A 14,738-nucleotide genomic window follows, 5' to 3' on the forward strand; every position below is an offset into this window, starting at 1 on the left:
GCTACCAAATAAATGAAGTAGCGACCGGTGTAGCTACCAAATAAATGAAGTAGCGACCGGTGTAGCTACCAAATAAATGAAGTAGTGACCGGTGTAGCTACCAAATAAATGCAGTAGTGACCGGTGTAGCTACCAAATAAATGCAGTAGTGACCGGTGTAGCTACCAAATAAATGAAGTAGTGACCGGTGTAGCTACCAAATAAATGAAGTACGGTGTAGCTACCAAATAAATGCAGTAGTGACCGGTGTAGCTACCAAATAAATGAAGTAGTGACCGGTGTAGCTACCAAATAAATGCAGTAGTGACCGGTGTAGCTACCAAATAAATGAAGTAGTGACCGGTGTAGCTACCAAATAAATGCAGTAGTGACCGGTGTAGCTACCAAATAAATGCAGTAGCGACCGGTGTAGCTACCAAATAAATGAAGTAGCGACCGGTGTAGCTACCAAATAAATGAAGTAGCGACCGGTGTAGCTACCAAATAAATGAAGTAGTGACCGGTGTAGCTACCAAATAAATGCAGTAGTGACCGGTGTAGCTACCAAATAAATGCAGTAGTGACCGGTGTAGCTACCAAATAAATGCAGTAGTGACCGGTGTAGCTACCAAATAAATGAAGTAGTGACCGGTGTAGCTACCAAATAAATGAAGTACGGTGTAGCTACCAAATAAATGCAGTAGTGACCGGTGTAGCTACCAAATAAATGAAGTAGTGACCGGTGTAGCTACCAAATAAATGCAGTAGTGACCGGTGTAGCTACCAAATAAATGAAGTAGTGACCGGTGTAGCTACCAAATAAATGAAGTACGGTGTAGCTACCAAATAAATGCAGTAGTGACCGGTGTAGCTACCAAATAAATGAAGTAGTGACCGGTGTAGCTACCAAATAAATGAAGTAGTGACCGGTGTAGCTACCAAATAAATGAAGTAGTGACCGGTGTAGCTACCAAATAAATGCACTACTTCATTTATTTGGTAGCTACCAAATAAATGCAGTAGTGACCGGTGTAGCTACCAAATAAATGAAGTAGTGACCGGTGTAGCTACCAAATAAATGAAGTAGTGACCGGTGTAGCTACCAAATAAATGAAGTAGTGACCGGTGTAGCTACCAAATAAATGAAGTAGTGACCGGTGTAGCTACCAAATAAATGCAGTAGTGACCGGTGTAGCTACCAAATAAATGCAGTAGTGACCGGTGTAGCTACCAAATAAATGCAGTAGTGACCGGTGTAGCTACCAAATAAATGCAGTAGTGACCGGTGTAGCTACCAAATAAATGAAGTAGTGAAGCTACCAAATAAATGAAGTACGGTGTAGCTACCAAATAAATGCAGTAGTGACCGGTGTAGCTACCAAATAAATGCAGTAGTGACCGGTGTAGCTACCAAATAAATGCAGTAGTGACCGGTGTAGCTACCAAATAAATGCAGTAGTGACCGGTGTAGCTACCAAATAAATGCAGTAGTGACCGGTGTAGCTACCAAATAAATGAAGTAGTGACCGGTGTAGCTACCAAATAAATGCAGTAGTGACCGGTGTAGCTACCAAATAAATGAAGTAGTGACCGGTGTAGCTACCAAATAAATGAAGTAGTGACCGGTGTAGCTACCAAATAAATGCAGTAGTGACCGGTGTAGCTACCGAATAAATGAAGTAGTGACCGGTGTAGCTACCGAATAAATGAAGTAGTGACCGGTGTAGCTACCAAATAAATGCAGTAGTGACCGGTGTAGCTACCAAATAAATGCAGTAGTGACCGGTGTAGCTACCAAATAAATGAAGTAGTGACCGGTGTAGCTACCAAATAAACAAACGTCGGAGCAAATTTCCTACCAAGCGTTATAAACTGACCAGAGACTCTGGATAGCGAGGCTAATTTCTGTTAGCCTGTCTATGAGGTTTTACATTATACGTTAGCATTAAGCTAGCGGACTTTATGCTTAGTTGTGACACTGGCTGTGTGTGTTTTGAACGTTGTTTCAAACTATGTGGGTTTGATTGAACATCTTTGATGCTTAAATATATACTGTATATATTACCGCTTAATACCTATTAACCTATTATTAATTACCTGCTTTACTCCTCTTTTTATGTTGGTACCTACACCTGCCATTACCATGGTTGTATCCATGGTAACCACACCGGCCGTTAAGATCACAGTCGGAACGTTTTAATTACGCAACGTAATACGTAATTAACTGTGCGGTGGAGTAGTGTCCGAAAGTGTTTTTCATTTGACCAGTGAGTCACTATAGTGAATTCAATATACACTGCAAAAACTCAAATATCTTACCAAGAATATTTGTCTTATTTCTAGTCAAAACAAATCTCATTATAATTAAAATAAGAGCCATCCCATTAAAAAGCAGCTTGTTTTTAGACACTTTTTACTTCTTTCAAGCAGATTTTCACTTGAAATAAGTAGAAAAATCTGATAGTGGAGCAAGTTTTTCTTTCTTATTACAAACACAAAAAACTTGCTTTCACTGGCAGATTTTTCTACTTATTTCAAGTGAAAATTTGTTTGAAACAAGTGAAAATGATCTAAAAACAAGTTCATTTTTAGGTGATGAGTCTTATTTTAAGTGGAAAGAGATTAGTTTTGACTAGAAATGAGACAAATATTCTTGGAAAGATGTAGAGTTTTTGCAGTGTAACCAGTGTATATATAGTTGAGTTTTTGCAGTGTAACCAGTGTATATATAGTTGAGTTTTTGCAGTGTAACCAGTGTATATATAGTAGAGTTTTTGCAGTGTAACCAGTGTATATATAGTGAGTAGGGAGGAGGGAATGATTGTGAACCTGTTGAACTGCATGAAGACCAGGTTCCAGATCTCCACCACCTGGGGGTCGTCGGCGTTGACCAGCGCGGCGGCGTCGCGGCCCCCCACGTGGTCGTAGTGGATCTCGGTGCAGGGCCCGCACGGACCCGAGTCCCCCATCTCCCAGAAGTTTTCCTTCAGGCCGAAGGGCAGCAGGCGCCGGGGGGGCACCCTGGGGGGGGGGGGACACCATGATGTCATCACTGACCTTTAAGTACCTTAAACTTCTCTAGCGCCACAACGCTCTGGTGGACAAGTTGTGAGCTGCACATTCACCACGCTACGAGATAATCATGTAACACACTGGTTCTGAAACTGTTTTACATCAAGGACCCTAAACTGACACAATATTTAGACCACGGACCCCCATTGGACAACATTTTGAAGTAAACACCAAAAAATACACAAACAATCAATGTACGTTTAAATTAGGCGTACATTTCTGGTACAATTTCTCCAAAAAAGTTGAAACATTTCTAGAAAAAAGTAGTAAAAATTGAAAATGTTTAGAAAAAAGTGGTAAATATTTGTTCTGAGAATCAAGAACGTTACTTTTTTAGTCCGTGAACGTTCAAATTGGGGCCAATGGCGTGAATTTTTGGAAATATTGTAGAGAAATTTCTGGGAAAAGTGGTAAGATTTCTAAAAAAGAAGAAAAAAGTTAAAATCTTCTAGAAAAGATGTGGAAAGAATTCTCAAAAAAAGTTTTTTTTTTAATTTAATCTAGAAAAAGTCGTAAAATCCCCCCCCCCCCCATAAAAAAAAAAAAAAAAAAAAAAAGTTAAAATTTTCTAGAAAAAAAGTGGAAAAAACTCTCAAAAAAAAAAAAAAATCAAGAAAATGTCGTAAAATTTCTAAAAAAAAATTTAATTCTAAAGAAAAAAGTAAACATTTTCTAGAAAATAAGTGGAAAAAATTATCAAAAAAGTAAAAAAAAAAAAAAAAGGTAGGTAACATTAGACTACACCTCTGGTTGCTAGGTAACATTAGACTACACCGCTGGTTGCTAGGTAACATTAGACTACACCGCTGGTTGCTAGGTAACATTAGACTACACCTCTGGTTGCTAGGTAACATTAGACTACACCGCTGGTTGCTAGGTAACATTAGACTACACCGCTGGTTGCTAGGTAACAGCAGTAACATTAGACTACACCGCTGGTTGCTAGGTAACAGCAGTAACATTAGACTACACCGCTGGTTGCTAGGTAACAGCAGTAACATTAGACTACAGCGCTGGTTGCTAGGTAACATCAGACTACACCGCTGGTTGCTAGGTAACATTAGACTACACCTCTGGTTGCTAGGTAACATTAGACTACACCGCTGGTTGCTAGGTAACATTAGACTACACCGCTGGTTGCTAGGTAACAGCAGTAACATTAGACTACACCGCTGGTTGCTAGGTAACAGCAGTAACATTAGACTACAGCGCTGGTTGCTAGGTAACAGCAGTAACATTAGACTACACCGCTGGTTGCTAGGTAACAGCAGTAACATTAGACTACACCGCTGGTTGCTAGGTAACAGCAGTAACATTAGACTACACCGCTGGTTGCTAGGTAACAGCTCGTACCCGATGTCCAGCCAGATCTGTCTGGTCTCGTCGTCGGCCTTCAGCCCCGAGGCGGCGTCGCCGGCGAAGTAGGACACGTAGAGTCTGTCCGGAGGTATCCCATAATGCTCGGTGAGGAGGCTCCAGGCCATGGAGCAGGCCTCCTCCTTGAAGTAGTCTCCAAACGACCAGTTCCCCAGCATCTCGAAGAAGGTGTGGTGGCTGTGGTCTCGCCCCACGTCCTCCAGGTCGTTGTGTTTGCCGCCGGCGCGGACGCACTTCTGACTGTTGGCCACGCGGCGGTAGGTCGCCATGGCGCTGCGGGGGTCCGCCGTGCCCAGCAGGAGGGGCTTGAACTGGGACAGAGCACGGAGACATGGTGGAGGTGGAGAAAAAATCGATCACATAAATATCGCAATATCTTTTTTGACCATTTTTAAAATCGATTTATTTTTTTTTATATTGTGCAATGTGCATTTGTTGGCCTTTTTTACATCCAGAGAGTCCAGGTTTTGAAAAGGGTTTAAGTTCACTTTATAATGTATGTTTATAAAGTATGTTCATTTCTAGGCTCCTACAGTATTTGTGTGCAGATAAATGTTAAAAATGCTAAAGACTAAAAACCGAGAGAATCGGCAATATCGTAGAATCACAATTTGAATCGAATCGCCATCCAAAAAATCGTAGAAGAATTCATTCATTCATTCACTTCTTTATTTCAGACCCAAGGGGATCCATATCGCCATAAAAGCACAATAAAATAATAAAAGAAAGACAGAATAAAAGTAAATTGAATTGAATCGGGAGAAAAGCATATCGTCCGCCGTTCTAAAAACAGCTTGCACCAACAATTAAAGGTAACGAACCTACTGCTATGACTATAGGGATTATGGCAATGGGCCAATTTGACTAAATGTTGAACTATCCCTTTAAACATGAATGTTAATAACCCTCCAGGTCTCTGTTCACTCTGCAGCGTTAGTTCTGTCAAAACCTCTTTCATCCATTCAACTGCTGTTAAAACTGAAATATCTCTGAATTAATCAAAAACCAATTGAATGGATTCGGTGAATCAGTAGTGAGACGGAGACCTCAACCATGTTTCATCCACACCTTTTTATTCTCATTAAGTAATATGGAATTTAAAGTTCTGATGACAGACATGGTGCATTATAAACACCAGCCTGTAGCCTACAACTTCATATATAGCCTACACTCCCAAAATGATCAGTTTCTCTGGTTTCACTATTTATAGGTATGTGTTTGAGTAATATTCAATTTTGTTTTTTTTGTTTTATTCTATCAACTACCGACAACATTTCTCCCAAAATTGAAATAAAAATATTGTAATTTAGAGCTTTTATTGGCTGAAAATGACTAAACTGGTCTAAATAACAAGAAATATCAAGTCTTTTCAGACCTTGAATAATAATAATAATGCAAAGAAAACATGTTCATATCTATTCCTAAACAACACAGTAAGAATACGGTAGTTGAACTCAGGAAAAGAAAAGAACGACTGTCATACATGTAGAGATGCTTTTAACAAACATTTGGTCTCTTATTTGTTTCGGAAAAAACATAAGAGAGCACTTTCACTGACCTGGTTCATGCCAGCATTAACGAACAGCAGACTGGGGTCTCCGCGGGGTCGGACCGGGGCCGACGGGACCAGCAGGTGTCGGTGTCTCAGGTGGAAGAAGTCCAGGAAGAGGCTCCGAGCCGCGGAGGAACTCAGCGGAGCAGCAGCTGCAGAGCGGCCGGAGGAGGAGCTCTCTGAGCGGCTACAGCTCAGCGGAGCTCCGCTGGAGGAGCTCAGCGGAGCAGCGGCAGCAGAGCGGCCGGAGGTGGAGCTCTCTGAGCGGATACACTCCACCGAGGCTCCGCTGGAAGCCCGGAGCCTCCGGAGCAGCAGGCGGAGCATCTGGACCTGGACCGAGTCAACTAGAACCAGAACCAGACCGGTGCATGACCACCATGACCCTGTCAGAGCAGAGTGCTGTGCTGCGCATGCGCACTTCCTCCTCCTCTTCTTCCTCTCCCCTGCTCCGTCAGGCTGTGGCTGTCCAGCGTCATGCTGCCTCCACTGGTTACAAACAGAACTAACTAACTAAATCCTCTCAGACAGCTCAGCAGAGTGCAGCAACTTCAGCTCTGCCCTTCCACAAATCACTTCAACAGCACCAATCATGTCTAGGGCAACAAATAACACACTACCACTAGTTACTTTTCCTGCTAATTAGTTAGGGCCACGGGCCATCGCACGGGGCACTGGCCCCTGCAGCTATGAAACAGCTGTAGGGGCCAGTGCCCGGGCGAAGTCGCGAAAAACTAAGCAAAATTTTTGCATGTAAGTCAATGGGACGGGGAGAAAAAAAGAGCGAAAAAGACCAATCATTGGAGTTTAACAAACGTCTACTGCTCAGGCATACTTTCACCTAGAGACTTCATTTAAACTTTAAACAGTAGACACAAGTCTTGTGTATTGTCGTATTACTCCACGTTTTGATAGGTCATATAGTTTTTGATCAATCCCTGATCAATGACCATGATCATTTTTGGAGAAATTATGAGATTATAATGGGTGTGTATTGCATGGAATGTTCGTGTCAGAGTGGGTGACATCATCGGTTAGAGTGGGAGAGATGCCAGAAAAACTCCAGATTTTTTTCTCTTTCCACACTCGGCCCGGCCACAATTTACACTCTACACACATGATTTTTTCAGAAAATTGTAGACAAACTTGTTCTGTTTCTCACCATGTGCTCAAAATATCAGAGAGACTTACAGAATTTACAGAACAAGCCTCTGAGTGCGGCCACATCTGTCTCTGCTCCTCATTGACTCCAATACAGACCTGCACTGGCTGCCCATCACTCACCGCATACAGTTTAAAATCATCCTCCTCACACACAAAGCACTTAACAACCTGCACCCCCCTCCCCCCCCCCACCTCACAAACCTGCTCCATCACCCCCCCCCCCCCCCCCCCGCGACCTCCGCTCATACGAAGGAAACATCCTGTCACCACCTACACGGACCAAGCACCGAACCTCACTGCCCCCTCCCTCTGGAACTCACTCCCCAAACCATCCGCACCTGCACTCACCTCCCAACATTCAAGACCGTGTTAAAAACACACCTTTTTAAATCAGCTTTGTTTTAATATATAATTTCTGTGTGTGTTTTATATTGTTTTCTATGTTTTATACTGTCTTTGCTGCTTTTAACTGAATTTATATGTCTTGTGTTCTTAACTTAAAGTGTCTTTGAGCTTCTGGAAAAAGCGCTTATAAATAAAATGTATTATTAAAATGTATTATTTACTTTTTGGGGAACACACTAGTTACTTTTCCTGGTAATTAGTTACTTTTACGATGTAGTAATTCAATTACTTTTTGGGGAATGTAACCAGTAACTATAACTCACTACTTTTTAAAAGTGACGTGATTTGACATATTTGAGCTTTTTATTTGTTAAAAAGTAACGTACTAGTTACTTTTCCTGGGTATTAGTTACTTTTACGATGTAGTAATTCAGTTACCAACTTGACTACTTTTTTGTGGAAAGTATCTAGTAACTATAACTCATTACTTTTTAAAAGTAACGTGTGATTTGACATATTTGAGCGTTTTTGTTTTTTTTCACTAGTTACTTTTCCTGGTAATTAGTTACTTTTACGATGTAGTAGTTTAGTTACTTTTTTGTGTAAAGTAACCAGTAACTGTAACTCATTACTTTTTAAAAGTAACGTGTGATTTGACATATTTGAGCGTTTTTGTTTTTTTTCACTAGTTATTTTTCCTGGTAATTAGTTACTTTTATGATGTAGTAATTCAGTTATAACTCGACTATTTTTTTTGGAAAGTACTAGTAACTATAACGTGATTTGACCTTTGAGCTTTTTTTAAAGTAACGCACTAGTTACTTTTCCTACTTTTACGATTTAGTAATTCAGTTACTTTTGGGGGAAAGTAACTAGTAACTATAACTCATTACTTGTTAAAAGTAACGTGTGATTTGACCTTTGACCCTTTTTTTTAAGTAACGCACTAGTTACTTTTCCTACTTTTACGATCTAGTAATTCATGTTTGAGCATTTTATTTTTAAAAAGTAACGCACTAGTTACTTTCCCTGGTAATTAGTTACTTTTAGGATGTAGTAGGCCTAATTTGGTTACTTTTTGTGGAAGGTAACCAGTAACTATAAGTCATTACTATTTAAAAGGAACGTGTGATTTGACATGTTTGAGCATTTTTTTTTTTTTTTAAAGTAACGCACTAGTTACTTCTCCTAGTAATTAGTTACTTTTATGATGTAGTAATTCAGTTACTAACTCAACTACTTTTTGGGGAAAGTACTAGTAACTATAACTCATTATTTGTTAAAAGTAACGTGTGATTTGACCTTTGACCCTTTTTTTAACTAACGCACTAGTTACTTTTCCTGGTAATTAGTTACTTTTACGGTGTAGTAATTTAGTTTTTTGTGTAAAGTAACCAGTAACTATAACTCACTACCTTTTAAGAGTAACGTGGCCAACCAACACCCTAGTGCTGTCTCCTCTCCATCCTCTCCTCCAGTCTGCGGTGCTGAGATTTCCGAGGCTGCCTTGGGGCCGTGAACGCCTCAGAGCGCTGAAGGCCTAACCCTAATAAGTTACTTTTATGATGTAGTTATTAAGTTACTAACTCAGTTACTCTTTAGGGAAAGTAACTGGTAACTATATTATATTAGTAACTCATCTCTCCGGAGCTCATATTTCCGAGCCTGCCTTGGGGCCGTGAACGCACTAGTTACTTCTCCTGGTAATTAGTTACTTTTATGATGTAGTAATTAAGTTACTAACTCAGTTACTCTTTAGGGAAAGTAACTATTAGTAACTCATCTCTCCGGAGCTCATATTTCCGAGGCTGCCTTGGGGCCGTGAACGCCTCCTCTCCTCGCGCTGAAGGCCTCGCGCTGCTGCGGCTGCTCAGCCTGATTGGACTCACCTGTTCACCTGTTCACCTGGAGCTGTGTGGCAGCAGTGAAGTAACCAGTAACTATAACTCATTACTTGTTAAAAGTAACGTGTGATTTGACCTTTGACCCTTTTTTTAAGTAACGCACTAGTTACTTTTCCTACTTTAACGATGTAGTAATTCATGTTTGAGCATTTTATTTTTTTAAAAGTAACGCACTAGTTACTTTTCCTGGGTATTAGTTACTTTTACGATGTACTAATTTAGTTAGTTTTTTGTATAATGTAACCAGTAACTATAACTCACTACTTTTTAAAAGTAACATGTGATTTGACATATTTGAGCATTTTATTTTTTTTAAAGCAAAAAGTTACTAGTTACTTTTCCTGGTAATTAGTTACTTTAATGATGTAGTAACTTAGTTACTTTTTTGTGGAAAGTAACCAGTAACTATAACTCATTACTTTTTAAAAGTAATGTGTGATTTGGCATATTTGAACAATTTATATAAAAAAATATCGCACTAGTTACTTTTCCTGGTAATTAGTTACTTTTACGATGTAGTACCGTAATTTAGTTACTTTTTTGTGTAAAGTAACCAGCAACTATAACTCACTACCCTTTAAAAGTAACGTGTGATTTGACATATTTGAGTGTTTTATTTTTAAAGTAACGCACTAGTTAGCCTACTTTTCCTGATAATTAGTTACTTTTATGATATAGTTATTAAGTTACTAACTCAGTTACTCTTTAGGGAAAGTAACTGGTAACTATAACTCATTACTTTTTAAATGTGATTTGACATTTGAGCTTTTTTTTTTTTTTTAAGTAACGCACTAGTTACTTTTCCTACTTTTACTATGTAGTAATTCGGTTACTTTTTGGGGAAAGTAACTAGTAACTATAACTCACTACTTTTTAAGAGTAACGTGGCCAACCAACACCTCCTCCAGTCTCCATCCTCTCTTCCAGTCTGTGGAGCTGATATTTCCGAGGCTGCCTTGGGGCCGTGAACGCCTCCTCTCCTCGCGCTGAAGGCCTCGCGCTGCTGCGGCTGCTCAGCCTGATTGGACTCACCTGTTCACCTGTTCACCTGGAGCTACCTGTGTGGCAGCAGCAGCAGCAGCAGCAGCGCGGGAAGGGAACCACGAGGCGACAGGAGGAGAGGAGACTCACCAGAGTAGTAAAGAGGAGTAGCAGCTTTTTGGCGGGAGTTTGTGTGTGTGTTTTGGCGGGAGAGTTGTCTTCGTGATGCAGAAAGGCCTGAAGAAGTACTTCATCAACATGGACGAGTTCCTGTCCAGCGTCGGTCTGTACCGCAAGATGGTGGCGCGGGACGCGTCCAGCCTGTTCAGGGCGGTGTCGGAGCAGGTGAGGTCATGTTGCCATGGAGACAGACCGGCTGGGTGTGGTGGAGAGTAACGGAGTACTTTAGTAGGCCTACATATCCAGAGGATTTGTACTTTAATTCAGTTACCAACTCGACTATTTTAGAGTTTTGGGGGAAGTAACTAGGAAGTAACGTGATTTGTCATATTTGAGCTTTTTTTTTATTTTTAAAAGTAACTTACCTACTAGTTACTTTTCTTGGTAATTAGTTACTTTTATGATGTAGTAATTCAGTTACTAACTCTGCTACTTTTTGTGGAAAGTAGTAGTAACTATAACTCATTACTTTTTTTTTTTTACATTTGAGCTTTTTTTTTTTTTTTAAAGTAACGCACTAGTTACTTCTCCTGGTAATTAATTACTTTTACTGATGTAGTAGGCCTAATGTGGTTACAGTAATGGAGTTAATTTACTAGAGTAGCCTACTGTACTTTAGTAGGCCTACATATCCAGAGGATTTGTACTTTACTAGAGTATTAGATTTCTTTGGTACTTGTTACTCTTACTTGAATACATTTCCAAGACAAATATTTGTACTTTTACTTTTTTTAAATAAAATGCTCAAACATGTCAAATCACACGTCATGTGTAAGTAATGAGTTATAGTTACTAGTTACCTTCCACAAAAAGTAACCAAATTAGGCCTAATACATCGTAAAAGTAACTAATTAAGGAGCTGTTGCCATGGAGACCGACAGACTGGCTGTGTGTGTGTGTGTGTGTGTGCGGTGGTGGAGCAGTAATAGTTACTTTTCCTGGGTATTAGTTACTTTTACGATGTAGTAATCCAGTTACCAACTATTTCGAGTTTTGGGGAAAGTAACTACTACTTTTTAAAAGTAACGTGATTTGTCATATTTGAGCATTTTATTTTTTTAAAAGTAACGTACCTACTAGTTACTTTTCCTGGTAATTAGTTACTTTTACAATGTAGTAATTCAGTTACCAACTCGACTATTCTTGAGTTTTGGGGAATGTAACTACTACTTTTAAAAGTAACGTGATTTGTCAAATTTGAGCAAAGTAACTAGTTACTTTTCTTGGTAATTAGTTACTTTTATGATGTAGTAATTCAGTTACTAACTCTAATACTTTTTGTGGAAAGTAACTAGTAACTATAACTCATTACTTTTTTTTTTTTTTTACATTTGAGCTTCTTTGTTTTTTCTTTTTTTTTTAAAGTAACGCACTAGTTACTTCTGGTAATTAATTACTTTTACGATGTAGTGGCCTAATGTGGTTACAGTAACGGAGTAAATTTACTTGAGTACTGTACTTAAGTACATATCCAGAGGATTTGTACTTTACTAGAGTATTAGATTTCTTTGGTACTGTTACTCTTACTTGAATACATTTCCAAGACAAATATTTGTACTTTTACTTTTTTAAAATAAAATGCTCAAACATGTCAAATCACACGTCATGTGTAAGTAATGAGTTATAGTTACTAGTTACCTTCCACAAAAAGTAACCAAATTAGGCCTAATACATCGTAAAAGTAACTAATTAAGGAGCTGTTGCCATGGAGACCGACCAGCTGACTGTGTGTGTGCAGTGGTGGACAGTAATAGTTACTTTTCCTGGGTATTAGTTACTTTTACGATGTAGTAAATTCAGTTACCAACTCGACTATTCACGAGTTTTGGGGAAAGTAACTACTACTTTTAAAAGTAACGTGATTTGTCATATTTGAGCTTTTTTTTATTTTTTTTATTTTATTTAAAGTAACGCACCTACTAGTTACTTTTCCTGGTAATTAGTTACTTTTATGATGTAGTAATTCAGTTACTAACTCTGGTGCTACTTTTTGTGGAAAGTAACCTAACTAGTAACTATAACTCATTACTTTTTTTTTTTTTTACATTTGAGCTTTTTTCTTTCTTTTTTTTAGCACTAGTTACTTTTCCTGGTAATTAATTACTTTTACGATGTAGTGGCCTAATGTGGTTACAGTAACGGAGTAAATTTACTTGAGTACTGTACTTAAGTACCTATCCAGAGGATTTGTACTTTACTTGAGTATTAGATTTCTTTGGTACTTATTACTCTTACTTGAATACATTTCCAAGACAAATATTAGTACTTTTACTGGAGTTAATTAGTAGGAAGGCTGAAAAGTACTGGTTACTTTCAGGTCTTTTTCTAAAATCCTATTGGACAGCAGCTGTGTTTGTCTGTGAAGGAAACCCTAACCCCTAAAAGCAGCACATCAGTGCAGCTGAGCAGCAAAGAGTTCAGAGTTAAAAGCTCCTTACATTCATTTACAAACTATTAGAGGAATAAGACATTTACTCTGACTTTAACTTACAGTAACTTTAAAAGCATGTACTTTTGGATACTTAAGTATAGGGTTGCAAAATTCCAGGAATTTTCAATAGTAATAGTAATATTTTACTCAACATTCATCATGTTTTTGTTGTTCAGTAAAAGAACCGATTGTTCATACAAGAATTAAAACTTGATCAAGTTCTACTCACAAATAAATCAGTTTAAATGTTTTTTACTTGTATTATTTTGCATGGACGTCTGATTATGACAAAACTAAATATTTACATTTATGTTTAGATATGATACAGTTTGTTTAAATTACCCCCAATTTCCAGTTAATTCCCATAATTCCCAAGGAAAGTTTACAATTTGGAATATTTCTAAAATTCCCCAGTTTAACTTCCCATGGAAAGTTTCTGGAAATATTCCGGAAATTGACTGGAAATTTTCCACCCCTTTGCAACCCTACTTAAGTACCTTTAAAAGCAAGTACTTTTTTACTCTTACTGGAGTAACATGTCAACTAGAGGTGTGCATCGCCACTGCCCTCACGATTCGATTCGATTACGATTCACCAGGTAACGATTCGATTACGATTCACCAGGTAACGATTCGATTACGATTCACCAGGTAACGATTCGATTCGATTCGATTTGATTCGATTACGATTCACCAGGTAACGATTCGATTACGATTCACCAGGTAACGATTCGATTCGATTCGATTCGATTCGATTACGATTCACCAGGTAACGATTCGATTACGATTCACCAGGTAACGATTCGATTCGATTCGATTCGATTCGATTACGATTCACCAGGTAACGATTCGATTACGATTCACCAGGTAACGATTCGATTACGATTCACCGGGTAACAATTCGATTCGATTCGATTCTACGATGCATCAAAGGCAAATGTTTCATCAGTCATGTGTAGGGCTGCCACGATTAGTCGACTAGTCACGACTACGTCCACTATTAAAATCGTCGACAACTAATTTAATAGTCGATGCGTCGTTTTTTTCATTCAAAGTTTAATGAACTATCATTTTAATTGTCTTTATTTTTAGTTAGCATATACCTTAAACACTTGCACAGCTAATGATGGTATATAAGAGCAGCTGCATGCTGGTGCGATAAGCTGTATGTTTTACATTCAATTTACGTATGATCCGATTAGTCGACTAATCGAAGAAAATAGTCGGTGACTAGTCGACTATCAAAATAATCGTTTGTGGCAGCCCTAGTCATGAGGCAGAACAAGCAGTCAGATGTTGAACAACAGATTTTATTGGCTGCTGTGTGTGTATTATCACTCTCCTGTATCTTTGCCCGAAATGTCCCTGGAGGTAATTGAAACTGCACAACTTTATTGTCCACTCGAGGCCAGAAAATAAACAGTGACATAATGGATTATGGCTCGTTGCCGCATCGATGCTGAATCGTGCATGTCCCGCATCGCGATGCATCGCCGAATCGATTATTGTTGACACCACTAGAGTCGACTGAGCTACTTTTACTTGTAACGGAGTAAATGTTGAGCAGTAGTATTTGTACTCTTACTTAAGTACTCTGTGTGTGTGTGTAGTTGTACTACTCGCAGCACTACCACCAGAGGATCCGCCAGGACTGCGCCAACCACATGAGAGCCAATAGGAGCAGCTTCGAGCCGGTGAGTCGCCATGACGACGTCACCACACGTCACCAATCAGACTGACACACTATGGCCAGA

At 39.1% G+C, this 14,738-nt stretch overlaps 2 protein-coding genes across 2 annotated transcripts in view; one reads left to right on the forward strand and one right to left on the reverse strand.

Annotated features, from left to right (window-relative positions):
* The window catches only part of aars2 (alanyl-tRNA synthetase 2, mitochondrial (putative)), a 32,190-nt gene extending 25,864 nt beyond the window's left edge, over positions 1 to 6,326 (reverse strand). Inside the window, exons 1-3 of the mRNA XM_085788256.1 lie at positions 5,987 to 6,326; positions 4,405 to 4,739; positions 2,809 to 3,000 (exon numbers count right to left, since the gene is read on the reverse strand). Of these exons, the coding sequence (XP_085644382.1) occupies positions 2,809 to 3,000; positions 4,405 to 4,739; positions 5,987 to 6,307 (848 nt within the window). The 5' untranslated portion in view covers positions 6,308 to 6,326. The remainder of the gene's footprint in view (positions 1 to 2,808; positions 3,001 to 4,404; positions 4,740 to 5,986) is intronic.
* A 4,273-nt stretch (positions 6,327 to 10,599) lies between these two features.
* Positions 10,600 to 14,738, forward strand: part of alg13 (ALG13 UDP-N-acetylglucosaminyltransferase subunit) — a 33,344-nt gene continuing 29,205 nt past the window's right edge. The window contains exons 1-2 of the mRNA XM_085791137.1: positions 10,600 to 10,719; positions 14,595 to 14,678. Of these exons, the coding sequence (XP_085647263.1) occupies positions 10,600 to 10,719; positions 14,595 to 14,678 (204 nt within the window). The remainder of the gene's footprint in view (positions 10,720 to 14,594; positions 14,679 to 14,738) is intronic.

The sequence above is a fragment of the Trachurus japonicus genome, chromosome 1 (genome assembly GCF_045865225.1).
Source record: "Trachurus japonicus isolate A0001 chromosome 1, Traja_1.0".
NCBI classification, from domain to species: Eukaryota; Metazoa; Chordata; class Actinopteri; order Carangiformes; family Carangidae; genus Trachurus; species Trachurus japonicus.